Here is a 27,690-nt window from a genome sequence, read left to right as displayed (position 1 = left end):
ATTATTAAAAAACAACTGACACTGCTGGCTCCTTATGGTTTATGACTGTGGGGCAGTTGCCCACTCTGTCCATTACTACAGTCCTTCACCATGAAAAACAGTGCAGCTTTGTCTGTGTTTGTGTGTGTAGTGATGCACACTCACCACTAGATGACAGTGGTTTATTCTGGCTCGACTCCAGATACCCTTCCTAGAAGCATTACCCATGGAAATGTGACTGAAAAAGCCAGAGAAAGCTCACACAGCGTCCATTTATAACACCTCATCAGCTGCTCATACGCACACAACCTTAACCTGTTGTAATAAAAGTCAGTCCATAGTGAGAAAAAAACAACTTTACCGAACAAAGTACAAAAAGAAATGGATTTTACATTATTTTTTGTCATTTAACTTTTGCTGGTTAATGAAAACTCTCATGTCAGGTGAGAAATTCTGTCACAGTAAAATAAAAAGACAATGTTACAGGAAAGCTGTTGCTATGCGTGGCATCGAAACAGGCAATCCTATTGATCTTTATTTAGGTCCAAAAAAGGTCCCAGAAACTTTTTAATCTATTGAGCATTGATGACATCTTCTCAATCTTTCAACGCTATCTCTTAATCCTACATTAGTCAAAAGCTGCAGTATGCTGTCATTAAGGTGCATGTAAACAATCTAACCACAATGTCATGGCGGAAATCCCGTGCCTGTCTATTAGGTGTGTGTGTGTGTGTGTGTGTGTGTGTGTGTGCGTGTGTGTGTGTGGTGGGGGATAAACCCTGTGACTAGGAAAGACAAGCTGTCACTCTGTGCTGCACACTTGAGTTGTTTGTGACCACATGCATCATTTGGAAAGATACGACTCCAGCCTCTGACATCAACCTTCATTAACAGGTACACACACTTTTGTTTTTTGGTTTTATGGTGGTAGTTTATATTCTGAAATAGTAAAAGGGAGGATGTGTTGCTTCTGTGTAAAGCAACAAGCTGTTATGGAGTTTCCTAAGAAGATTAAACAGTACTAAGAACTACAAGATGGAAGCACATGAACAACAACAAAGGCTTTTTAAATTGTGCCACTATTCTTGTCGAAGGAGAAGGAAATATCTGACAAACTGACAAATTGTTGATTATATTTTATAAGAAAAGAGAAGAGACATTTATGTCTTTGGAATGCCTTGTTTCTGCCTGGTGTAATCTTCTCTTTGTTCATGTACAAAGATGTTTCGCCAAAGAGCTACTCTAGTCGTTCTGCTAACCCACAATTTCAGTGGGACGGCTTTCACGAATAAGTAGTCCTCAGGTTGATGCTCCACTGTCTAGAAGTAGCCCTAATCTTCCTCACACCTGCCACGGCCATGTCACGGTATAAGCACGGGGTTTCTAAGAGGATCCATCTGCATGGTGTCAGTGTGAAGGAGCCATGTTGGAGAGTGATCCTGGCTCACAGGATGCCAGAGGAGCCAAGGCACAGAGTTACAGTACCTGCTTCACTAGTGGTGGCAACAGTAGTGAAAGGAGGGAATGTGTTTCTGTAATCCACAACAAACTAGTGAAGAAATAGTTTTAATGCTCCTTTGAGAGAGAAGCTGCTTTTCTAAAGTGATGTTTAATGTTTTAAATGTCCTGATGTAGAGTTAGCTGCATTTCAATTAAATAAGTGTTGGGGCTTGTTTTAAAGGTTAAAATGTGAGTAGCTATGTCAAGATATTTACAAAAAAACTACCCCAAGTATCACTGATTTCTGGTTAAATTTTGTTGTGCTGAAAGGTTTGGTTCACCGAAATTATTAAAAGATATTTTCCATGCAGATAGTTTTGGTTTTATTCGTCCAGGTGTTGAGACATATACAGGTCAATACAGTGAGTTTCATTTTTGGTGCTCTCAGTTCTAACAAAATCAAGGGCGTAGGTTTCCTTTTCAAAATGGGGGGGGGGGGGGGTGGACCCTTATGAAATGGTGAGGTTTTGGGGTCCTCCTCCAGGAAATTTTGAGCGTCAAAACTAGGGATGCACGATATTGGATTTTTTGCCGATATCCAATGTGCCAACTTGTAACAACGCATTTAAACAATAACCGATACCAATATCAACATTTACTCAGTAAAGTTTGTGAATGCTTTTTCCCTCCTGATTAATGTAATAATAAGATTAATACTAACTTGTAAACAAGAAACATTTGCAAATTAATCTAACATATGATAATATTCCTAGCTCATACAACTCTTTGTGAATTAAAATTAGGAATAACTGAACTGATTAATATTTGTATTTTTGTGTCTTATCATTTACATGACCCCTCCTTCATGATATAATGGACACATTTATCAACATCAAAGCAATAAATACAAGCAGCCTTCATTGTCCTGGGAGATATCTACCAATGATATTTAAATAAGTAGTAAGTAGGGCATGATATTGGATTTTATGCCAATATCCGATACGCTGACATATAACAACTTATTTGGCTGATAACCGATACCCGATACCCAATAATTTTAGTGATCAAGTTTCTTCTGTAGTGGAATTAACATCACATTATGGATGCATACTCTTATCGTGACGGCCCATCAGCAGATGGAGACATGAAATACAATGCGTTTTAATGTATGTAATATTCATTCATTGTGCAACTTTAAAAAAGCATTTTTGGCCGATTCCGGTAGTTGATTTTAAACCCAATATCAGCTGATACTGATGACGTGCTGATATTATTGTGTATCTTCAGTCAAAACACCTAATTTTGCACCAATTTGTGCATTTTCTGATCAAATTAAGGTGGAAATGTCTTAAATTTAATCAAAATAAGTCATCTGCTACTTTCATATTCTAAATACTGAGAGGGACATGACCCCTGGGTTCACCCAGAGATGTAGGCTTGTTGACAAAATAACATTTCAACAACACTTCTCTCTCCAGACTCAGTGCCCCAGTCTGGCTTATTCACAGAAAACACCGTCTCCAGAGGGACTATTTCTTTTAGTAGGAGGTTGTTCCAACAAAAACTAAGAAAGTGAAGGAGAGACTGAAATCTGAGATGGATATCTCAATCTGCATGGATCTATACCACTAGAGACATAAGATATATCTTTTTATTTCTACTCAATTAAACTGAAACTAAAATGACCAAGCAGGTCAGTCCTAATCATTTGGCAGGTACGGCCTCTCCTTAATGGAATGTATCCAGTCATCAACATGCCAGTAAATGTTAAACTCATGGCCTTAGAGCAGCCCAGGTTACTCATACTTCAGTCACTGCTGTATGAGTTGCTGCTAGAAACAGGGATGTCCCTCCCTTTCAAAGATTCAGGGACCGGTTGCACAAAACACCTCAAGTATGACACTTAGGGCTTAATTATTCCTAAGCTAAAGGACTTGTAAAGTTGCACAGAATCCCTTAAAAGATTTCCTTAGCAAGGGGAAAATGTCAACTCATTAACTGTGCTGAATGAGATTTTATAGCAGTAGAAGTTTCCATGGAGATTGTTTGTTTGCTTGGACTCATTCTTGTGACGCCTGTTATCGTCTCACAAAGTTGGTGTAGAGTTACATAGTGAAAAAAATGGCAGAAGAAAAGAAGACAAGAAAACCATACTAGTCAGAGGAGGAAAAGATTATACTCCTGCAGGAATACAATCACATAAAGCACAAACTGCAAAGTACATTTGATTCCAAAATACCAGAAAACAGAAACCGACTGTAAGAAATGAATGAAAAATGAATTCTGTCAAACTTATGGTGTAAAATAAAAAGCATATCCACTGGGTTCTCCTGGTCTCAGAACACTCCTCTCAGGATTTGTTAGTTTTTTCTTTTATCACCACAAACGCCATCATGTTGCAGTTAAGAGTCAGAGTCAGACGGACCTTCATTTTTTTTTACTTTGCTTTGGTTGCAAACGTCTTTTGTGCAACAATCAAGGGATTCCTTGAGTATAAGACCAAAGACGAAAAGAGAAAAACATAAAAACTTAAGTGAACATTTTAAAGAAACCTTAAGGAGAAGACTTAAGGGTGTTTTGTGCAACCAGTTTTACTTGGAGGAAACCTTAGCTAGGACTTTAAGGAAAATCTTAACTCAAGGGGTTTTGTGCAACTGGCCCCAGTGATTCACGAGGTTTTTACCATGAGCCAAATTAAACGCCTCCTCCTCTCCAAAACAAATGGACCAGGTGTGTGACCCGCCAGGTGATGGTTTATTTGGTCATCCTGTTCCTCTTAATGCTTTTGAAGATGACCACTATTGATGCTTTTTAGCAGCCTGTGTTCACAAGGTCAAAAAGGCACGGTGATGCAGTGTTAGCATTGTCAACTCACAAAAGGGTTCTTGGCTCAAATCCAAGGTAGAGGGTTTGAACCCTGGGTGGGGGAGGCCTTCTGTGTGCGGAGTTTACATGTTCTCCCAGTGTCAGTGTGGGTTTTCTCCAAGTGCTCCAGCTTCCTCCCATTGTCTTTAGGTGTGAATGTGAGTGTGAATGGTTGTCTGTCTCTATGTGTCAGCCCTGTGATAGTCTGGCAACCTGTCCAGGGTGTATCCTGCCTCTCGCCCAATGTCAGCTGGAATAGGCATTATCTGATTTTTGCCTCTCTTTCAAATCAAGTCTCTGGTTTCAGTGCTCGTAAATCTGCAGCAGACTGAGAGCTGTGCTGTGCAGTAAATACACTTTTTCAGCATGCTGTGTTCCAGCAGAATACTAATGTGTTTCCTCTGTCTCTTTCCACACAGTCTCTGCTGGAGTTACTTGGATGGATTGTGGACTGTACTGTGCTACCACATCTGTTCATGTTGGAGCTATAAAAATCAACATGTTGATATCAGTGATTTCCATGCAGCTCATCCCAAGGCCTGACGCTGTTTCCTATTTTGAAGGGACTTCAGTTTTTCTCAAGTGAACAGTCTAATTTTGACAAAAGAAAATGGAGCCCTAATGCATCAATCAGACGTCAGAGTGGAGTCACTTGAACGCCTCACTGAGACCCCCAAACAGTCAGGACTGTTGCTGTGTGTGGATTAATGTTTCTATGTAGTGTGTGTGCGAGCGCAGTGCAGCCTTGGATCCATCGTGGAACCACCACGGTCCGCCCGGGCGCCCAGCCTTCGGGCCGGAGACGCTCCAAACCAGCAATTACTCTCTGGTGTTACTGATTCAGCTCAGCCTGCTCTCCTTCGACCTGTTTGTAAACTCCTTCAGCGAGCTGCTGAGGACTGAACCGGCTGTGCAGCTCGTACTTTTCATGTAAGTTAGAGTTTCCTCACGGTTACAGCAGCCAAGACATTATCTCTGACTTGAGGGGGAAAAGCTAAAAATAGTACACTTCAGTTGTTTACACTGAGTCATTGGGATGCTGGAATGAAATGAAAGGGCTCTGTGTAAAGACAGTAAGCTGGTAAATCTTTCTGTTTCTGTCCCTTTTGTTTCTGCTGGTCACACATTTCCCTCTCTCTTGTCTTTTCCTTCCCTGTGTGCTTTTCTTCAAAAGAATCCAGGACATTGCCATCCTGTTCAACCTGATCATCATTCTGTTGATGCTATTTAACACCTACGTGTTCCAGATCGGCCTGGTGGCCATATTGCTGGAGCGATTTAGAGCTCTGCTAATGCTCTCTGCTCTCTATCTGACCTTCAGTATCATACTCCATTCCTGGCTCATGGTACGTTCTCTACGTGCGCACATGGTCAGAGATAAATAAGAATCGAAGTCCTAAGGATATTTTTTTATCATTTCAATTGTCAATTTGTTTCTGCTACATTTATGAAAATGCTAAAATTATATTGTTTAAAGATAGATGAGGGGGCAGTAGTAGTCATTTTAGCAGTTTATTTCAAACATGTAACTATTCTAATATATAAAATTAATTATTTATTTTACAAAAAAATTGTCTTACAGCAAGATATAAATAATTACAAAAATACTTACAAACTAAAAATTCATATATATATATATATATGTATATATATATATACCCTATTAAAAAAATAATCTCATCTTTCTATCCTTATCCAGTCATGACAGATGTGTTTTGCTTTGTCAAACTCTGTATATATATATATATATATATATACATACTCACACACACACACATACAGAAATATTAGTCTAATTTGAGTGAGTTAAATTTGAACATATAGTCTTTTGTACATTGTATATTTCTTATGAAATATGTAATATATGCATATTTTATCATATATATTATAAACACATTACACATACTTGTACTGTGTAATTATTCTCATATCTATCATGGTATTCTACGTCATAAAGTTTAACATTCCTTTACAATTTCCTACTATGCAATATTTCACCACTTACTGTGCAATAATGTTTATGTACTTCTATACTTTTCTGATTATTATGATCATCCTATGCAACTATGAATCTGGGTGTACAGTCCTTTATATGTGAAAGGGGTATATAATGTAACTTAACTTAACTTAACTTAACTTAATGTAACTTAATGACTTTTTTCTTTCTTCTAACTCTTAACCCTTGTGTTACCCCAGGACATTTTTGTCCATTTCCAAAATTCAAAACTCCCTCACAGACAAATTAAAAGGTCACAGGGGGGTGATTTTTTGCATGGGGGTGTCATTCTGGGTGAAATTTCAAAATCCTAACTTTCAGCATGAAAATCCGTTATTTGACCCTGTAATGCATTTTTATCCCAGCAACAATAACAAATGGCTAAATGACAGGTGGACATTTTTGTCCACTTGAAGGGTCATGGATGGGATAAAATGCATTACAGGGTCAAATAATGGATTTTAACCGTTCTGTAAATTTCAAAATATCTTCGTGAAATCAAAAGATTTCACGAAGATATTTTGAAATTTCACCCAGAATGACACCCCCATGCAAAAAATCACCCCCCTGTGACCTTTTGTTGGACACTACAAAAGGAACATTAAGCTGCTGTGACGTGAATAACGTGTTAATTTCCTCTGTGTAGGATTGATAAAGTCTTATTAAATCTTATGAGTCTAATAAGGACCCTATTAGACTAAGGACTTATCTTAAAGCTATGACATCAAAATGATTATTAATTATTTCTCTGTAATCTTTGCAGAATCTGCGTTGGCTAAACACCAACAGATTTATTTGGACAGACGGCCTTCAGGTGCTGTTTGTCTTCCAAAGAGCTGGTAAGACGACATATTATTACCTTCTTTATCATGCCATACGAATGTATTTATTTTAATGCCTACTGCTGCCTCCAGAGCTTCTGTTGTGTTTATCAAAATCTGTCTTCTGTCAGAAAAGGGAGTTGGTCATGCCATAATACCTTGAATTGGTGCAGAAAACTTTCTGAGCATATGAATGGATGAATGAGATTCGGATATTCTGCACAAGTTTGTAAATGAATATTTTGATGTAGTTTTGCTGTTGTTAAACACAGTCCCCAGTCAATAAATAAATCAGTATGTTCGCCATTTATGAATGGTCATTTGTGAGTTAAGCATTCCTTTAAACTTAAAATTTAAAATCTACAAGCCTTGATTGCTTCTCCTGTTTCATTTAAAGTTTGAATGAAACAAGAGAAGCAATCAAGGCAGTACTATGTCTACAAATGATCTTTTATATTTGGGAATGAAGAGTGCAAGTGAGAAATAAATTATCGGAATACATCAGAGCTTTGTGGCTTCTCTCAGATGAATATGAGACGTAAAAGATAACATACGGACAATTTCTGCCTCAGAGCAGAAATATATACAAGAGATTAAATGCTGATTGTCAGTACAAAGACTAAACATTAGTCTTATTTGAAGGGCTAAATAACCTGTACCATAATTTCCCTCTTTACCTTTTACCCACAGGTTGCTGTGTGTATAAGTATGCCTATGTGCATTGAGCTGTTCTTTTGTCACCTGGTTTCAGACCTCTGAACCACTGTGCACATCTCTAATTTGACTGATGGTTCAAACAGAACAAAATGACATTTCAATTTTAGTTTTCATTCTCTGAAGCGACAGAAAGCTCATAGTTCTCATTGTTTGTTTTTTTGTCTGAGTGTGTTAGTCTTTGTTCTTCTCTGGCTCCAGGCAGTGATCTCACAGCACCATGTGGGTGTGATTTTCATACACATATAAGCTCATAAGTGGATAAAAGGATTTATTGTCTTGTTATTGTTCTTCTCTGCAGGTGATCCCATATTAAGTATGAGAACGGACTGGAGCCATATTTGTCTCTCTGTTTTGTCTGGTACTTAAGACCCACCCAGACGCTTACTCAGTGTGTGATTCAGTGTTGCATCACCTGTTCACAAATTCTCTTTCATGCTGAACCTTCCTTAAGACACTGTAAACTCTGCTGGGCTGGGTTGTTAATGCTGGCGGGGATTTCCAATTTCTTTGTCGCCGTACAATCACAAATTATTTCTCAAGTACTTGTAATTATTGTGCAAAGTCATAACACAGGAGCCACCCACCTGAAGCGGCTGATTAATCATCCAAACTGAGAATAAAACTGTCCACAGTATGAACAGTAGTTACATGAGCCTCAAAACCAGACACAACTCAGCCCTGAGCAGAGTGACTGTCCTCTACTGACCAATCAGACTGCGGTGTCCACAGCTCCACCTTTTAGTACCAGATCTGTGTGCTAGGTACCCCAACAGAGGGGGGACCAAAAATGAGGACGGTACAGAACGGTTAAATTCTCTCAGAAAGAGACTTACACACAATAACAAACAGACCAGATCAGTGAAAGATGAGGAAAAATGTTTGATGTCTCTAGAGTAGAGTCCTATAATGTTGTCAGACACTCAGAATAATAATCTGAGCCCTTAAGTGGCAAAAAAACAACAACACAGAACAATTAAACCGTCTTATTAGAGATTCAACAGAAAGTACAAACCCCAAACTACAAACTGGTTCATCATTGAGTGTTTCAGATGTGTTGTGCAGCTGCCTGTTTACTGAAAGCACTGCCCTCCATTAGTTCAAAGAATTTGTGGGATGGGTGGAATTTTTTTATGATAAAAATGAGCTCAGGACAGAAAATATTTCTGAAGGCAGATATGTCAGCAGCACCTTGAGCCATCAGTACTTATCAACAGATCTTTCAAACCCCTTAGTCATTTTTTTGGTTACAGGACCATGACGTGGTAAAACAAGTGCATGTTCTGTATGTTGTGGTGCTTTTTTTTTTATGATAAAACCTCCTCACGAATTTTTCTGTTCACAGCCTCTGTGTTGTACTACTACTTGTACAAGAGGACCTCGGAGTATCTAGGCGACCCTCGCCTCTATGAGGATTCACCGTGGCTGCGAGAACTCTTTGCTCGGGTCAGACAGTGATCCCACTGCGACAGAGCATGAAGCCACTGAGGCCAGAACACGTGTAAAGATTGCACAAGAAAGAAATTGTCCACTTATGTTACACTGACGTATGCATATAAAAATCCATACAATGGATAAATAATTTAATGCAACTTATTTGAAAGGTTTCTGAGATGTATAACAATAACAATTACATTTGAGAAACATTCATCTTCAAATGCAAAATAAGACATACTTTCAGATCTAAAATGCATTTCTTGCAACACAAGAACTACCAAATCTGTCTGAGAGGAATCGTAGCCAATAAATTTAATCCACAGAACATTTCCTTCCAATGCAGGAGGGACTGTGCCAAAATCTGGTAAGTCGTTTTAGAACAACGACGTCTCATCAGGCTAGTTTTGCTGTTCAGAATTTAAAATGACGTGAAAAGTGAGATAATGATTCAAAATACCAGTCACCACATGCCCTATTTCTTTTTCTTTTTTGTTAATGCTATTGCAGTTGTTTTATACACATTTGACACCTTTTGTGTTGCTTTGAATTCTTGTTTGTTATGTTGATATTGAACAGGGTTTAACTTTATCATGGAACTTGAACAGTTACTGAACTCCACTGTCTGTAACATCTGACCCATCATGTGGATCTAAGCTGGCTGTGTTTCATTTTCAAAAGTGTTAAATGCTTAAAATACAATAAAATACGATAAACAATAAAAAATTTGAAATGGTGGTCATTTAAGGGCCGTACACATGCCACGATTTTTGCACCTTCAGATTACTGTTGTTAATGTAGACACGTGGCAGGCAGAGTGACGCCGTCCAATTACAGTTGACGGATATCTTTCCCTTCTTCCGTTAATTTCAGTCTGTGGTAAATATGGAGGAGAAGTTGATCATTTTAGTGCATGGCTGCCCCACAGACAACAGGCCCACACACAGTCCTGGAAGAAGATCAGCTCTGCACTCAGGATTTCAGGTAAGCAGGCCATGATACCGTGCTTGTTAATGTTGCTTAGCAACGTCAGGCGCAACCTGCCGTCGTGCTCTTGACAGCTGGCACAGAAAAGTCAAAAGAGTAGTGCCCTGCGCCTGACTTCACGTTTAAAGATGCAGCATGTGTACGGCCCCTTCAGACACTGCTGTATGTGTGTGTTTGTATGACATGTACTTGGTCATCTGATTCATGAGCTTGTTCCAAAGCAGGACTCCAGATGGCTGAAACGCAGCTGATCCTTCAGGTCATTGAACTCTTTGAGGAGTGACTCTTTCTGCAGCTTGAACTGGACACCAGGAAGAGACAAAAGTGTTTTATATTAGAGTTTCTTTATGTGAAATGAAAACAGAGATATGACTTTGAAAAAGGTCTCAGAGGACAGGGACAGATTTAGTCAAATTAAAGGGGAACTACCCCCATTTTCAAAATTATACACGTTATTCCTGTGGTCTAGGACAGCCAATTTTTTTTCGGAAACAGGAACAACTCTCTCCCAAATCCTGTGAGTGCTAAAACTTAAATTCGTTCTGGCCCACCAGCCGTATGTTTGACACCCCTGATCAATCCCCTTGTCCTCTGGATGAGAAACTCAGCCTATATGCATAATCTCAACTTCCCCACTTAAGTAATGTGGATATAATACATATGAAAGGTACAAATGTAACATATCTGCAGGTTCTTCTGGTAACTGGGCTGCTAGAATTTTGTCTTTGTATGACAACAAAACAAAAGAAACTAGGAAATCTTCATAAAAGTATTTTTTCTTTACTTAAAATAAATATCAAGTGCAGCAGTAACAATTCCTGTATTCTGACTCAAGGAAAGATAAAAAAATGTTTTTGCTGTGTTTTATGTTTAATATAAAAACATTTCTAAAAATAGATTTTGGAGCATGAGCAATAATTAACAATAAATTTATAACTGATCCCAGCCGTACTTTAAATGATTGATAAAAACATTGAACTAACTTACATGTGTTGCATATTTATAAAACTGCTCTGCCTCCTCTCGTCTGCCATTCTGAAAACAAAAGGTTCATTTCATGGTTAGTTCAGGTCCCTGCAGCCTGTCTTGAAAAATGAATTTGCAAACAGTGAAAAAGTGAATCTCTGCTGAAATGTGTCCCAGTTCTGAGGCTGCATTCCTGAGGGCACATAGGTCACAAAGGTGTGTCCTTCGTTGGACCTGTGTGTTTAGCTAGACTTGGTTTTCCTCCTCTAATGCAGTCAAATCTCACTGAACAATATGACAAGGTCATGCGATCAATAAGCAAAGGACCGTGGGATACCAGGATGAAGTGTCGACCTATTGTGTTATATTCTGTCCTGAAGTATAGACTTCAGGGGAAGCAAAGCTCAAACTGGGACATGTCTAGTGTTTTCAAAGAGTTATCATCACTCACCCTGAGGCAGATCAGAGACAGGTAAGCCCACACCTCTGCGTTCTGGTTGTTCAAATGATTGGCCTCAGTCAAAGCCTCCTCAGCTACACGCAGCTCCTCCAGCTACACAGACACACACAACCACAAGCAGGCTCACTTCAAAACAACTCCACAGCTGTCCAAACCATTTTTATAAACTTTATTTACAATTCTACAGTAACGTGACCTTCACCTCCGACCTCAGAGATCACAGTTCTTTTCCATCCATAAGTTAATCACTTCACTTTTCACAGTCAGCTTTGGTTTTGTATTTAGTGTTTAAGATGCTATCTGAAATCACAGAGCCCAGCAGCTTTGGGGTGATGAATAACCCCAATGTTAACTGCTTTTAACTCCTGGATGTCACAAGGCTTATCATAAGAATAAGACTCCTTTGGAGCCTTTCAAAATCAGAATTAAATCAGATTTAAATATATGTTCAGGTTTCTATCATTTTTCTGGAGGGGGAGATGGATTTTACCCGGTAACAGGCGGCACCCAGGCCCAGCCAGGTCAGGCAGGATGGAGACTGCTCACAGGCCTGCAGATAGGTAACTTTGGCTTCCTTAAACTGGAAGTTAAAACAAAAGTAAGAGATTAGTTACACTGTGGTTCGTTGCTTCATACAAGATGTTTGAGACGTGCTTTAGTGTAAATTCAGTAATAACTGATTTCTGCCTGGTTACTATGTAGAAACTTGACCCATAATCCCATTGTTCCTCATGACTTTATTATTTTAAAAAACATCCTAAGACTGGAATGCTTTATTACAATATTTCAGTTCCTAGTTCTTCCTGGAAATGCACCAGGTTGATTCATCAGCAGATACAGCACACATCGATAAACTGTCCGACTGATCAGACAGCAGTGAAGCTTGTCTCAATATCCGACCTTCCCCTGCTGGAGGTAGATGGATCCCAAGCGGAGGCGGACAAGATGAGAGTCTGATGGTTGCTGCAGAAGGATCAGGCTCCACTCGTAGCTCTCCTGGGCATCACTGAGAGCCCCCCGCAGGTAGTGACAGTGACCATTCAGAGCCCAGGCATCTGCATCCTGCTCACAAGGTGGACAACACTTCTCAGGTCAGAGTTCAGAAGAGATGCAAGTGAGAAACTGAGGTGAAAGATGTTCATAAATCCAAAACTAAACATAAATATTTTCTGCAGTTTAAATGTTATAAATTACAGACTGTGGACAGCTCAGACTAGCAGAGCAGTACAGAAGCAGTGAACCATACTGTCTGTCACATTCTCCACTCAGTCCTTACTCAGCGCTACAGCCAATGGTCAGTGTGAGTACCTGGTTACTGTGAAACAGCGCCTCCCTCAGGCTGGCGGTAGCACTGCAGTAGTCAGCTCTAAGCAGCTGCAACTGGGCCAGATGAAGAAGATAGGAGACACTGCGACCACCATCTGAACACAGCAGCTCCAGGGACAGAGCATGCTCCGCCATCTGACAACAAGGCAGAGACTGCTGATAATTTTTGTTGAAACTTTCCCAACTGACAATTGAAGTTAGTGTGTTTTGAGTTCCTAAGAAAAGACTTCCACAATACACGACTTTTCCACAGCCAACTGTCAGTTCACAGACGTTGGCGCATCAATTATGGACATAAAAAACGTTTGCCTCATAACATACAAAAGCCAGGGTCACAAAATAACACTGCATTTGTACTATACAATGTAGGTTAGTTTGATTCATATTTGACCTGTGTGAGTCCAGCTGGCTGCTCAGATGGCCAAACCACCAGACACTCTGTGTTTTTACCTGCAGTGCAACGTTCTGCAGCAGGAATTGAACCGTCTCTGCGAAAATGGTGGAGGAGAGTTTAAATGTAGCTGATCTGGAGCGAACACTTGGCACTGGGGGCTCTCTTTGCATCTCTGAGTCCTGGGCTCCACACTCTGGGTCTGAGAGACAATGGCGTTAACATTGTTAGGCAGCACTGGCTGCTCTGGGAAAACATACTCAAAGCCACAGGTCTTCAGATTGAAGTGCAGTGAGAGTGTATGATAGACAGGGGAGATGAGACAAGTCTTATTTTTTGGTGATTGTTGCCAGAGTGCATCTAAACAGTGTATAAGTAGGTATTACCTACAGACTATGTTGTATATGCCTTTTTTTATCTGGATTTTAGGTTTTTTGTCCTTATAGAAATGGACAAACAAAAATACTATCAGTTTGAAAAATGTTTTGGATGTGACTGTTAACAGATCTCAGTGTGCTTCATCATTTACCTGATGTATTAAAGATATGAGCAGAGTTTCAATATTACAGATTCATTAGAACGTAGGAGAACTGGAACCAGAAACACTTCAGGTACAAGACAAACCCCAAAATACCCTTTCTCAGTCACCACAGGCACAGACATAACACCAGAGTCGGCTCTAGCAATTCAGCTTTTCTCTCCATGGATGGCATTAAGAGAAAACTAACACATCACTGCAGTCAGATGAAGACACAGTTTACTTCAGCTCACCTTGTTTAACAGTGGGAGACTGACGTGTTGCCGTGGCCATCTCTTCCTTCTCTTGCTGCTCTTTCTCCTTCTTATTTTTCTCCTCCTTGCCACTCTCCCTCTTCATCTTCTCCTCCTTCCCCTGTGTTTGCTTCTTTGCTTCCTTTGCCCTCAGCTGCCTTCTGGCCTCCAGGAAAGCCCTCTCAGCCAGGATGGATTCGCTCTGGCTCTCATGGAGCAAACCTGGACAGCAGACTCAGAGACATGAAATGAAACTATACAATTCCAAGCATGCATCTCTTCTGTTTACTGCTTTGGGTTATTTTGGGTCAGGTGGTATGAATATTTTTCAAACAAAGTTTCTTAGTGTTTAAACATGTGCTGATTTCTTTGGTTCTTCGATATTTACCATAATTGTGTATTTCTGAGGTATTTTCTTTCGATTTTCCTCTTTTATCTTCACAAAAAGCCTCTGAAACAGCATTTAAAAAAAACAAAACTCTGTACTGAAACCTGACTTATAAATTTAAAGTTACCAGCTTGTAAAAGTCGCCAGAAGACAATGCTGGCATTGTATGCATGTTTTCTGAAATCCATGAACACGTTACATTTGCATGTTTCATACCTATCATATCAATCCTTCTAAAGTGATGTAGTATATGAGTTGACAGCGTAATCGGGAGGAGGATGAGGGCATGGTGTATGGTGTGACACCTAGGCCACACACCTGCAAAGCTGCAGTCCACTCTTCAACACCAGCAAACAACAAAACCGGTTGTTATTGTGACCCGATTTGCCAACGGAGATAGTGCCATGAAGAGTGTTTTTTTTTTTAATGAGACATCACATTTGTCTTCTAGGATTGGGCCCCCAAACCAGGTATTTTAAGCCTTAACTTAATCTTTTCCTAACCATAACTAAGTGTTTTTATGCCTAAACCTATAAACACATTAACCACAGCTTTGTTGAAATGTATAGAAAAGTAAAGTTTCAACATATCTCCTATCTGTTGAGGGATAGACATCATTGACTGGCTGTTATTGACAAAAGAGTGTCAGTATTAGCAGTCTTATGTGTTGTGTTGGCAGCAGTGAATAGAAATACAAACTTATCTCACCCAGCAGTGTCCAGGCCACCACACTGGCTGGGGCTAAGCTGATGGCTCTCTCCAGGAAGGTCTGGGCCTCCTTGTGTTGCTCAAACATGGCCGCCAACACCCCACACATCATCAGGCTAAACAAGTGGATACAGACACTCAAGGTTAACTTCCCGGTTCATGTGTTTTTGTTGCTGACATCAGATTAATTGACTGAAATTGTACAGTTTTGGGTTAATGTTCATATGGTTATTATCAAAATTCTGGGCTATGACAAACCTAGATCATGCATGGTATTGTACTTTGCAATGTAACAGGGGGAATTGTGTCGAGAAGATGGTACAAAGCAGAACCACCAACACAAGATGAATGGCTGAAAATTGTGAACAAAATATTTGATATAGAATTGTTAACTCATAGGATAAGAGCTCAAGAGGAGCAATGTCAAGAGGAATGGGAGACATAGGTAATGTTTACATGTCAACGACAAGAGACTGAAGGTATGATTAGGCTTTGTGAGACAATCGTTTCCATCCCACGCCACTGACATGTTGCTGTCTCGCAGTCGCAGACACTTCTGGTACCGTTTCATCTCATATGATACGAAGCAGCCTACTTCATTCATGGTTCTGATGATGTCGCTCATAATTAACACCCCTGCCTCATTCACATGAACGCGCTCATGGCTGGATAGGAAAACTCACGAGTTGACTGAACTGGATGATAACCAGCTTTGTAGTATTGGTTATCCAGATGGCCAATGTGACGGGTTAGTCAAACCAGGTAATGAGCCGATATCCTGGGTAAGTTGAACTGGCTTCGTAGTACAGGTCTCTGTTTCTCCTCTCTTGAAAACCAATAATTTGCTCTTAGTTTAATATTCTACAGATATTTTAAGCATTTCTAACCTGGGTAGGTGTGCCTGCTGGACAGACACAGCGTCACGGAAACACTCATGAGCCTTCGTGTAGTCTCCAGTTCGCATGTAGAGGCCTCCCCACTCAAACTTGTGGGAGGGCTCATTGGGGTGCCTCACCACCAGCTGCATGAAAACAAATTCACAATGAAAAATTTAACCAGCCGGCGTCATTGTCTGCATAAAGATCATTAATCACTGCTGTAACATGATTTGTAGCCACCTGATACAATAAACACTGATATGCTCTGAGAATAACAGAACAACAGAGGCACAGATGAAGAAGAAGTACATCAAGATGTCTTTATGTCAACAAATCAATAACTGATGACTAAATCAGTTTTAGGCATGCATTTTGATTTATAGGTCTGAAAAGAGTGGATAAACAGAAATCAACCCTTCTCTGTTCTTTTCCTCATTTATTTTGGGTGAAGAGCAGAAGCATGGTGACGCACCTCTTGGTAGTACTGAACAGCCTGCTGATAATCCCCAGTAAGCTGAGCCTCTCTGGCAAAATTTCGGAGCTGAGAAGAACTCAACTGGATCTCGTCTGCGGAGTCATCGTCAACGTCATCTGAATAAACCTGGTGATGATAAAAATTAACATAAATACAGAATATATCACACATGCTAAGTATGTGTGTGTGTTACCTTGTTGAGAGCTAAGCGCATCTCGTCCACCAGGTAGACATAGAGCTTGCTGATAAACGCCCTATGCTCCTGAGGGTCAGTGAATGGCTCTGTCCGCTGCATCTTGTCACGTACGATCCCCGCCACTGCATGCTACACACCAGGAACACACATATTTATGCAGTCAAATAACGACAGAAGAGCCACCACCAGTACAAAAAACACCTAACAGGTTACAGATCACAGAGTGTATAAAACAATGGATTTAGCTACTGTGATGTCACCCATCGGTTTGTGGACTCCTGTTATGAAGCCTGAAGTTTGACATTTTGACCATCGCCATCTTGGAGCCACTGTTTTCTGTCTTTGAGTTAGCTGCTAACTGCTAGTAGCTACTTTAAAAATCTCCTGGAGGTGGGTCACACGCATAACACGTCGTCAAAACAACACACCTTCCCCGTCCATAGACCCATCCTGCTGACTGTCCCTTTTACACAGACGTCATTTTGGTGCTGTTACTTCCTCTGTCCCTCTTCATACAGAACCATGAGGTAGAAGAGACAGTGTAAAAGGGGCTATAGACTCAGTTTTTGGAAATTCCATATTGGCCTTATTTTTCGGCCCCGGAGGTTGTCACTCGCTGCAGATCTACTCCAAAAAACTCCTTCAGTGTTCCTGCAAGTTTTATCCATCCACCAGGGATGCGTGCAGTTGTTCTGACCTTTATCTGTTCCTTGAAGGTGAAGTATTTCCCAGAGACATTAAGCGCTCCCATTAGCTCAGTCTTCATCTGCTCCCGGCTGCAGTCTTCAGACGCCTTGGCTCCTGCTCCAAACAATTCCTTATATTGGTCTGAAATTAGGGCCACCGTGTTGCCTATCTGCCTGTGGTATTCCAGCACCGCCTGAAGGAGAGAATTCAGCAAGTGAGCAACAATCCACTGATGTGTGTTGTGTGTGTGTATCTGTGTGTCTGTTTATGTATATATATATATCTGTTTTACACTTTCTGCTCTGCTAGGACCCGCTGGATGTGGACGCCTGGGAGGGATCAGTGCCTTCACCCTGCAGGAAATAGAGACCCATCTCAGCACATTCACACTCATTTGTGCTCCACAGTCAGTCAGAAAACCGAGGGGCAATGACCAAATGTCCCCAATCTAGAGAGACAGTGAAATCAATACACCCAGGTACAACTTAGTGCTCACAGACACTTAGAGGATTTATATACCACATAACAGGCCCACACAGAATCAGCACCTGCAGTTGTGCTGTCACTACCCTGGTATTTCTAACGTCAACACAATAACCGGAAAAAGAGCGATTTTTGAAAATGAGGGCAGACAAATTAAACTATAACAAGGCTGTAACATGACAACTACTACTTTTCATTTCCTGATAAGTAGCAGAGAACAGCAGAATGAACGTCCACAGATTTTCCACAAATAAAAAAGACAATTAGCATATCTTAAATGAATATTATCTTTCACATTACAAGCAAAAAAACATTCCACTAAATTCTGCAGGTTTTCGTTCTGGATCACCACTGAAAACTGTTTAAAAAATTATGGAGATTCTGTCTGGGTCTGCACGTTACCTTCTGGCCAGCTCCTCTGGAGATGTTTTGGGTATCAGCGGTTTCTCCAAGGCTATCTCAATGATAATATAGGTTCTGGCCTCCACATACGTCTGCCATTAACAGGAATGAGGGGTTAATATGCTGAAGGCTTTACAAACAACAAGCATGTAAACTGGATATAGGTTTACAGTAGGATGTATAGTAGCAGTTCAAGCTTATCAAATCAAATAAAATAAATTTTATCAATGCAGCATGTTTAAAAACAACCGCAGTCGACCAAAATTGAAGTTAAAATTGAAATAACAATAACAACAATAAATGGCAGTAGAAATTAGAAAGTAACATCAACCAAATAAAACTGGAAATCTTGGTTACGTACATAAAAAGTTACAAAATACTAAAATATTAAAACCACTAAGAGCAACCAAAGGCCATTGAAAACATGTAGGCCTATGTCTTAAGTGTCAGTGGAGCGAGAACATTTGATTACAAGTGTGAGGCTATTCCTGAGTTCTGGAGCAGCCACCGTAAAAGCACGATCTCCTTTACCAACTAGGTTCGATAGTGGGACAGTTAAAATGTTGCTGCTGCGCTCACTGTGTCTGTATTAAACTGTAACTACAACCATAGCTTCCAGTAAATGAGGCCTACTGTGTTTGTGATTGCAGAGTTGTGTTGCTGTGTTGTGGAAGCTTACATTTTGCTCCGTACTGAGGTGCGGCTCAGTTTCAGCCAGGGCATCGGCCACGCTGTCGGCTACAGACAGCCTGCTCTGACTGCCAGGTTGCTGTCATAATGAAAACAGCGTACAATTGACTCTAATCCTCATATTCACAACAGATACAAAATGTAGAGACTTTAGAAGTATAGAATCAACTGCTGGTTTTGCTCGTTAGAAAGGTTTCAAAGCCTTTCAAGGACTTGTTTTTGTCTTATATGATTTTCCAAGCCCTTGGAAGTGATCTTAATTAAACTTTGATGTAAAAATGAATCTCAGCTGACCATCACAACCTTGCTGACCTTTTTGGCTGCCTCCTTGGATTCCTTCGTTCCCCTTCCATCCAAGTTCTTCCCTGCCTTCCCCTTGTGAGAGTCTGTAGCTGAGCCAGCACGAACTTTGACCTGTTTGGCTGCAGTTTTGGCCTGCTCCTTTAACACACTGACACTCCGCTTGGCCTTTAAGTACATGATCAGAGACAAACTCACTTTAATAGAGGCTTTACAGTGCATACCCCATGGGAACGGTGTTAGTATTATTCAGTAAATTATATTAAGTCAAGTCTTTATTTAATGTATGTCTAACACATGACACAGCAGGATTGTGCAGTAGTGATGCGTGGGTCGGGCGGTTTGGGTAAGCTTGTTATAAAATATCACAGGTTTCAGGAGGGTCATAAAGTGACAAAGCAGCATTCTGAGTGAATTATTATAAACCTTGTGCAATAATCTAACTTCCACCTCCTCTTCCCCTCTCTCTGTCACTCTCACACAACAAGCAGCTTCATCATCAGCGCTGCTGTGCTCAGGCTTCCAGTTATCTGGCTTTTGACCAGGAAAATCTGTTTAAGTCAAGACATATTTAAATGTTTCCGGTCATATGTTGGCCTAATACCGTATCCTAACAGCAAGTGTCTCTCTCTGTCCACACTGGCTCTGGTTAAGAAAGCTAGAAAGTGTTAATGGAATTCTATTTGAACAGATCATTTCTACTAGACATTATATGATGAATACATGAACAAAAATTAAAGCAAATAAGTTATATGTGTGTATCTGTGTGACCTTGTTCAGTAACTCAGCCTCAGAGAAGGGCTGAATGCTGTATGCTCCTCGGATGCGGCTGACTCCAGGATACAGCAGCCGACCCATGTCCACAAACGCCACGCCATGGAAGGGGATCTCTGGGTTCTTGTCAGCGGGCTACACACACACACACACACACACACACACACAAACACACACAGTTTGACTGGACGAATTTGCTTATCTGTCACTGAACTTTGCTTAAGCCTTTAAAACAGGAAACATGGTATATGCCCTCAAAATGTTTCATTTCAACTATCCACTAGAGACCCTATTAGCGCATCACACATCAACATCAGCTTTGATTAAACTAAAATGCAGTTTTGCCTGAAATGAGTGTGCATGTTGTCCTTCATTTCTTACATTTGGTTCAGACTAAAGGGCTAATGCCGAAGGGTCAATACATCATAATATAGCCCCCGTTTCCAGCAGGCAGTACAGTACGGCACTGTGAAAAGTTGTGGATGGTACCAATGGAACCGTTCCATACCGTCCCCACTTTTGGTCCCCCCTCTGTTGGGGTACCTAGCACACAGATCTGGTACTAAAAGGTGGAGCTGTGAACACTGCAGTCTGATTGGTCAATAGAGTACAGTCACTCTGCTCAGGGCTGAGTTGTGTCTGGTTTTGAGGCTCATGTAACCACTGTTCATACTGTGGAGAGTTTTATTACTGTAACTATAAAATGAAAGGATGTTTTGCTGCCTCTCACAGTAGCTGTAGTAAAAAATAACTTAATTCACTGGGCCGACTGTCGATGATTTTTTAGGTGGACCGTTAACTTGTAATGTTACTCAATGCATGAGTTGACGACTTGAATCCATCAGCACACCTTAAATTTCACTGTGACAACTTTGACGATTGCTTAAGTTTCTATATGACAGACACTTTTAGTAATGAGTGGATCGTCATCCATATATTCTGCATATATTCTAATCCTTACTCAGAGAAAAAAAAAAAAACGTCGCAGAGCAGCGTTCCTGTGGACTATGTCAACACTAAACCCCTGAGCTTGCCTGAGAAGGACTAAATGCACAAAGCCGCTATTTTTAAATATCCCATGGAGAGAGACTCTCACTGCACCCTGTTCTGTTTTGTTCTGAAAATGTCGGCGTGCAGCCTTGTTCTGTGAACAAAAGACAGGGTGCAGACTTCCATCTGTGTCACTTGTAATAAGGAAATACAGTAAGCGTTGGATGGAGCAGTGAGTGACAACAACCCCGCTCACATTGTTTGCGGTGGAAACGCTAGGGTCTAGGTACCATGTCTGAAGGGCTACTTTTGGTTCCAAAGGTACTGAAAGTGTTTGGTGGACACGGGGCATATTTCTGATCCTATTCTTTGATAACAAAGTCGGCTCACCGGCTTGGTTTCTGCTGCCTTAGTGAGCACAGCCGACGACCTCATTATCTCCACTGGCCACAGTCTGCTCTCAGTGATCTTCTGCCGCAGCCTGAAATTGCAGTCAACACTGATAGACATATTTTCACATCTTTTTCTGCATCTGTATCTGTATCTCTCTTTCTGCAATCTCTACTTGGTATTTACCCATCCAATGCCTTAGTTCACATCATACACATTCTGATGTTGACCTAATATATTATTTTCTCTTTTTTGGTTTTGCTACAATATTTCCCAAGCAGTTTTCTTCATAGGGATTCGACATTTATTCAAAGCATTAAACCTGTTAACTTGTTTACTTTGCATGGCCCTGAATTATTTCTCAATGATTTCCTGATCTTTTGGCCTGAAATTTATTGAATGAGGGCACCAAGTTTTCAAATACACTCTGTTATAATCCTGAAATTTATTTTGTAAAAAAAAAATACAGACACAGTGACAAGAAACATAAGACTGTCCCTTTTGGCCTACAGGTAGCATGATGGTCAGACAGGAGGAGGAGTGAGCTGTGCATGTAGCTGACCTGGTAGTTCCTCCTGCATCCAGGAAGCAGCGCATCTCTGTGTCCCAGCTCACCCTATGCTTTGTGATCTCTGCTTCAGTACGAAACTTCCGGTCCTGTAATAACAATGTCAAAATTCATACGTTATTTTTATGATTGAAGACTGACCAATAATTTTAATTTAAGTAAACATGAACCATTCTCTACCAAATCCAAAAACTAGAGCGCTAAAACATTCTGTGGGTCCACAATATCAGGCTCCCATTCACTGCCTATGAAGCAGCTTCAGACTTTATGCAAGGGGTTTATAGGAGTTGTAAGCACTTTCCTTTATCAATTATTGGTAAAATTAACGATTGATTAATTGCTTCATTTTGATTTTTAAAGAAACGTGAAAACTTTGCTTCTACATTTTTTACTTAATCAGAGCTCACAACAACATTTTACATATACTCTGACAGCACTTTATAGCCTATCAATTGATCAATCAAATTTTACTTGTTTGATCAAATTCTAAACAAACGATCAATCGATTAATTATCATCACCCCTACTGTAGACTTGGGTTTTGGACTCTGGTTTCTGTCTTTGAGAGAGAGGAGAACATGTTCACGATTATTGATTGAACTTTCCTCGGCCATGGATACAGTATACTGGAAATCTTAATTTATGTGGTGTTCCCCTTTAAATCTGGTCATGTCTATCAAATGAAAGCCATTTATATGACATCTATCAGTGCACCCAGGCATTTCACAGCAAGTGCAGGCCACAGCTGCAGTTACCTCTAAGCCAGTCAGCTCGCCATCCTCCTGTTCGATGGGCTCTGCCTGAAAAGAAGTATCAGGTAGGAAGTGGTTCCCTGTGACCAGCAGGGCCTGATGGGGCCTCTTCCTCTGTCGGCCCTTTTTCTCCCTCTGCCCCCCCGCCTTCAGGTGCCCCTCACAGAACACCAGCACCTGATCTTTCTGGGGGTCAGAGGAATCATACAGCCACACTGTTAAAATCCTTCACACTGGTTAAATCCAGATTTGAAGTTAGTCTGAATAGGGTAGCATGTTTTTTTTTCCATGTTTCATTTTGATTTAAAGGTCCAGTGTGTAGGATTTAGGGGGATATATTGGCAGAAATGGAATATAATACAGTAGGTATGTTTTCACTAGTCTACAATCACCTGAAAAAATAAATGGTTGTGTTTCCAAATGACCCATTTATATGTACATAAATTATGTAGTTTAAATAAGCAACATAAAATGCACAGAGTAACACTCACCTCTGCACTAAGTGGGACCTCCAGGGCAGCAGTGTATGAGCAGGGAGTAGTGGCAGGGCCAGATTGCAGAACCCATGACTCAGGGATGGAGTAGGCTGTCTCCATGGTTACCTTCAGCAGATTGGAGGCTGAAAGTTTAGCCTCAGACAGTATTGGCTCCGACACACTGACACACACATCCAGTGTCGACCTCTAAAGGGGTAAAATCGTGAAGCACATTCATGTTTTATTTATAAACTTTTACATCATAGTATTAGTGAGTTAATGGCTGTGATGTGTCTCAGTTTTCCTTCCTGAGGTTCAAAGTGCTGGTTGCCAAACACTGGTTGGGAATTTTCTTATTTGGCCTAAAAACTGGCTGTGGGATTACCTTCCTCTTCCACTTGAAAATGCCTTGGGCTGCCAACTGCTCCTGTCTGGCCTCAACTCCTTCCTTCAAATTCTGGATGAATTATACCAAAATGTCTACAGATTGACAAATATCTATTGTATCACTCTAAATATTGTCATAAACCATATTTTCACCTTTGTATCAGACCGGCCTCTCTGCATGACAAGGCTACAAATAAGATAATACTGCAGAGTCTGCCTCAGTTGATACTGTGCTTCTGTTGTACTCAGTGCTCCAAACTTATTAACAAATGTACATTTAATCAAATTACCAAAAAAACCCCAAAAAACCCAAACAACTGACACAATGAGAGTTTGGGGTTTTTGGGGCCTTTGGGGGATCAAGGCCACCGGGGCAGATGCCCAGTTAAGCTGAAAACACACCGGTGCCTCATGTGAAGCACGTCAGGTGCCACCCCAATACACACTGGACACATCGTGCTGCAGCACATCAACAGATGAAAAAACAAAGTTATTACTACTTTTATTGGAAGATCTGTACGTCCTCCACCTCTGCATTAGCTTAAAGTTATTGTGGGTCGTTTAGCTCAGAATATTTCTCAACCTTAACAATGGGTCTCTCCTCATCCATTGTTTGTCACACACGAGACACAACAACAGCTACAGAGTTCGAGCTGCTGTGGGAGCTGGTATGTACAAGCAGAGAGCGAGTGGGGGAAAAATGCATTTAATTCCAGGGGCAACGAGGCTGGAAATAGGACAGTGGCATGAAGTGCTGCAGGATGGTGCTTCCAGGAGTACCAACACGTGTCTAGCCGCCGCCGGTGTGGGTTCTTCATTGAAAATAATGGAGTCTTATTTTTTGATGCACTGTGTTTGCCGCCGGTGTGTTTTGGCCTTTAGTCTGCTTGGTAATCCAGGCTTGATTACAGGTATAGTTAAAATACCTTTCAGGCAAGATACATATAATAAGCATACAAATTTTTAAGGCACAACTTTGCAAAAACAAAAAAAATATTAATCTGGAATAGATGTCTCTGTTATCTAATGTAGCCATGACCCTGCCCCTAACAATAACTGGTCATTAACCATCTGACCTGGCTGCAGAGGTCTGGGGGGGACTCTTTGGCTGAAGAGCTGGTCACTGCATTCAGTGGAACTGAGGATGAGAAGCTGCACTGACCTGAAACGGAAGAGAGAATTACTCCAACAGTCAACATTTTGTCCTGTAAGAAAAGCTCTTTGAAGGCACTCTGATCTGACCTCCACATGCAGAAACTGGCATTCGGTACGTATAGACACAGACATACACCGGTTTGTTTTATTACAGTAACAACACATCACTTCTGACAGGTATAGCTGTACCTTGCAGCAGCGGCAGCAGGTCGATCACAGCCTGGCCCAGCACCGGTGTCTTCGCCTGCACCGGTGTCATCACTGGCACCGATGTCCTCGTCTTCTCAGGCAGGAACTCTCTCACTGTTACTGATCAAAACAACAAAACCAAGAAACAATGCTGTGAAAACTGAGAGCCGTATAGACAATAAACTCCAGGCCCTACTCTGCGTTTGTTTACCAGTGAGAAGATTACTACCAGTGTTATTGCAATAATTATTGGTAACTGTTTCAGTCTAAGCTGCAGTGGACTTGTTGATATGCTCAACTATTTTGGGATTGGTTCAGGGGACTGCTGTGTCAAGGCAGCATATCTGCATAGAATAGGTCTTGCATGGTTGACAAACCTACCAATTATTCTGTCGTCAATGTCGCCATCGGTTGACAACAAAATTGCAGAAAAAATCTGGTGATTTTAAAGGTTGAAGGCTTTTCCCCCACAATTAAGTGAAACATAACAGCAACAATAAATTAAAATAGTTAGCTAATGTGACAATGAACTCACAATAAGGCCACATATTGGGATTTTACTGCAGCTGGAGTTGCATCTACTGGTGGTAAATACTGAGTGACTACACTTAATGTAAGCACTCATTTAAGTTTACGAGGTTTGAATTTAGGGCACAACTGTCAGGTTAATAAAACTAGTAGGACTGCTCAAAATATGAGCGTACAAACTGCTGGCTGGAACAGGTTTTAAAATAACATATATCAGCATTATAAATTCTAAAGCATCAGCATGTGTTAAAGCCTATGCCCATGATGAAGGTGTTTTGTTTGTTTAGGATGTGTGACATTTTCAGTTGCGGTATCATGTGGACATAACCAGCAAAGTGTGGGCGTCAAAGAGATGCTGCTGGTCAACATGCAGAGAGTAACAGCAGCAACAAGAATTGACGAAAGCTGAAAGAAGAAACAGACCGACATCAGTGTCAGATATCAACACACTCAACTTACATATGACGGGTTTATGGGCTATGTCACTGAGAGCCTGATTGTTACTGGGGCAGTGGAAGCTGCAGGTAAAGTCATAGTCAACACACTGCTCCGCAGGGTTGACCTGCTTCTTGTCCGACTCTCCCAGCACATTTCCATCCAATTCAACCTGTAGAAAGCTCTGGAAGCCATCTGCCTTATTTCTTTGCTGAAAAGAAGAGGAAACAGAATATGTAGCATCAGGTGGATACTGTCATGCACACAGATTCTTACCCTAGCTAGTCTTCTAACGTTGTTCTGTTTGCCCAAGACATTTAAATTCCAGTCCAGTTTATATTAAACTACACAATAAAGTTTCAATCATATTGAAGTTAATAAAACCAATCCAGTTTATGTAACATGTGCTTGAGATAATGTCAAAAGCATTTCCCATGAGTGTGCCAAACACTCACAGGACCTGTAGCTGAGCAGAGGAGGCTCTTTGATCAGTTGTCTGGTTTGATCCCAGTGTGACATAAAGTCTGAAAATTGCATGGTGTTTGCTACTAAATGAAAAAAAAAACTGCTTTGAAGAAAAATATGGAGGAAGGTGATCTGGGCTAACATTTTGCAAATTTGAGACTGGTGCTTTACATGTTACAGAGTAAAATCTTGAATGCATCACTTCACATTTACTAAGCTTGCGAATGCTTTTCCCCAAGCTGATGATGACTGTTTTAATAAGATTAATGCTAAGTTGTAAACAAGGGGAAATGAAACAACTGAAACCCCATTAATGTAACTGTATCTATGTAACAAACTGAAGCCATTCTGGGATGAAATTTACATTGATCTCCATTACAGATCCCCCAAGAGTCATTGTTTGCTTCACTAAGAGTTATCCCTGAAGAAACTGGAAACATTATTACTATTTCTTCATTTATTTATTTCTTATTCCTTTTCCTTCCTTTTTTAATATTTCCCTTTTATCTGTCATTTATGGACAGTGTAACGTTAAGTTGTATTGTCTGACTATTGGTATGTTGGTCTTACTTGGACTGTGCTAATTGTCTTTTAATCAATAAATAATTAGTTAAAAGAAAAAATAAGTCAAGCTCTTCTGCTCAATACTGAACCAGGAGATAAAGGCAACTGAAATCGTGTGGTTGACTAACCAACACAGTCTGTACTCGCCCTCCTGACCGTTGCTTCAGACAGTAGTTTGAACGTTAGTCAGTTATGCTAAGCTAAGTTAGCCGTTGGTTAGCTTACTACGTAGTTTAAGTTAAGCTTAAGCTAAATTAGTTAACGTTAGCTCATGAGCATACGGTGAAGTTCGTCACTTTCCTTACACTTTAAGTAACGTTGGAGGAGCTTACCAGGTTATTAGCGCGGGTGACGGTTATATTTATAATTTTATAATCTGTTTCTGCGGCGTTATCAGGCGTCTCCATTATGTAAAGTTAGATTAACGTTAATGTTTGCTAACTGTCACGAGCCTTGCTTCTATATACGTTGGATACAGTCCCGTTTCCACGGCAACGACACTGCACATGGTGGTGCGTTCACTTACAATTTGAAATACCAGAGGTTTGACACACAGAGCAGCGATAGATGACTTCAACTCTGACGTAATTTACAAAGGGTTTTTCATAAATGAAAAAAAGATTAAAAAAAAAAAACAATAAAAATACACCAGACTCCCCTG

At 40.6% G+C, this 27,690-nt stretch overlaps 2 protein-coding genes across 2 annotated transcripts; one reads left to right on the top strand and one right to left on the bottom strand.

Moving 5' to 3' along the window:
• The first annotated feature begins 747 nt into the window (after positions 1-747).
• LOC126389043 (transmembrane protein 138-like) lies at positions 748-9,953 on the top strand. The gene is made up of 5 exons (XM_050042473.1): positions 748-873; positions 4,704-5,214; positions 5,459-5,630; positions 7,044-7,119; positions 9,161-9,953. The coding sequence occupies exons 3-5, from the start codon at positions 5,505-5,507 to the stop codon at positions 9,271-9,273; spliced, it is 315 nt and encodes a 104-aa protein (XP_049898430.1). The 5' UTR covers positions 748-873; positions 4,704-5,214; positions 5,459-5,504; the 3' UTR covers positions 9,274-9,953.
• cfap70 (cilia and flagella associated protein 70) lies at positions 9,367-27,502 on the bottom strand. Its single transcript, XM_050042323.1, has 26 exons — positions 27,362-27,502; positions 26,025-26,211; positions 25,038-25,157; positions 24,770-24,855; positions 23,322-23,513; positions 22,834-23,016; positions 22,074-22,168; positions 21,512-21,602; positions 20,129-20,266; positions 19,370-19,525; positions 19,047-19,136; positions 18,368-18,459; positions 17,775-17,835; positions 17,493-17,675; positions 16,793-16,924; positions 16,597-16,725; positions 16,134-16,267; positions 15,247-15,362; positions 14,151-14,372; positions 13,439-13,581; positions 12,971-13,123; positions 12,563-12,724; positions 12,153-12,242; positions 11,654-11,755; positions 11,224-11,271; positions 9,367-10,537 (listed from the first exon to the last, which is right to left on the bottom strand). The coding sequence occupies exons 1-26, from the start codon at positions 27,434-27,436 to the stop codon at positions 10,439-10,441; spliced, it is 3,279 nt and encodes a 1,092-aa protein (XP_049898280.1). The 5' UTR covers positions 27,437-27,502; the 3' UTR covers positions 9,367-10,438.
• Between the last annotated feature and the right edge of the window lie 188 nt (positions 27,503-27,690).

This window comes from Epinephelus moara, chromosome 1 (assembly GCF_006386435.1).
Source record: "Epinephelus moara isolate mb chromosome 1, YSFRI_EMoa_1.0, whole genome shotgun sequence".
Taxonomy (NCBI): domain Eukaryota; kingdom Metazoa; phylum Chordata; class Actinopteri; order Perciformes; family Serranidae; genus Epinephelus; species Epinephelus moara.
Note: the sequence above shows the minus strand (reverse complement) of the source record. Positions and strands in the feature narration are given on the sequence as shown.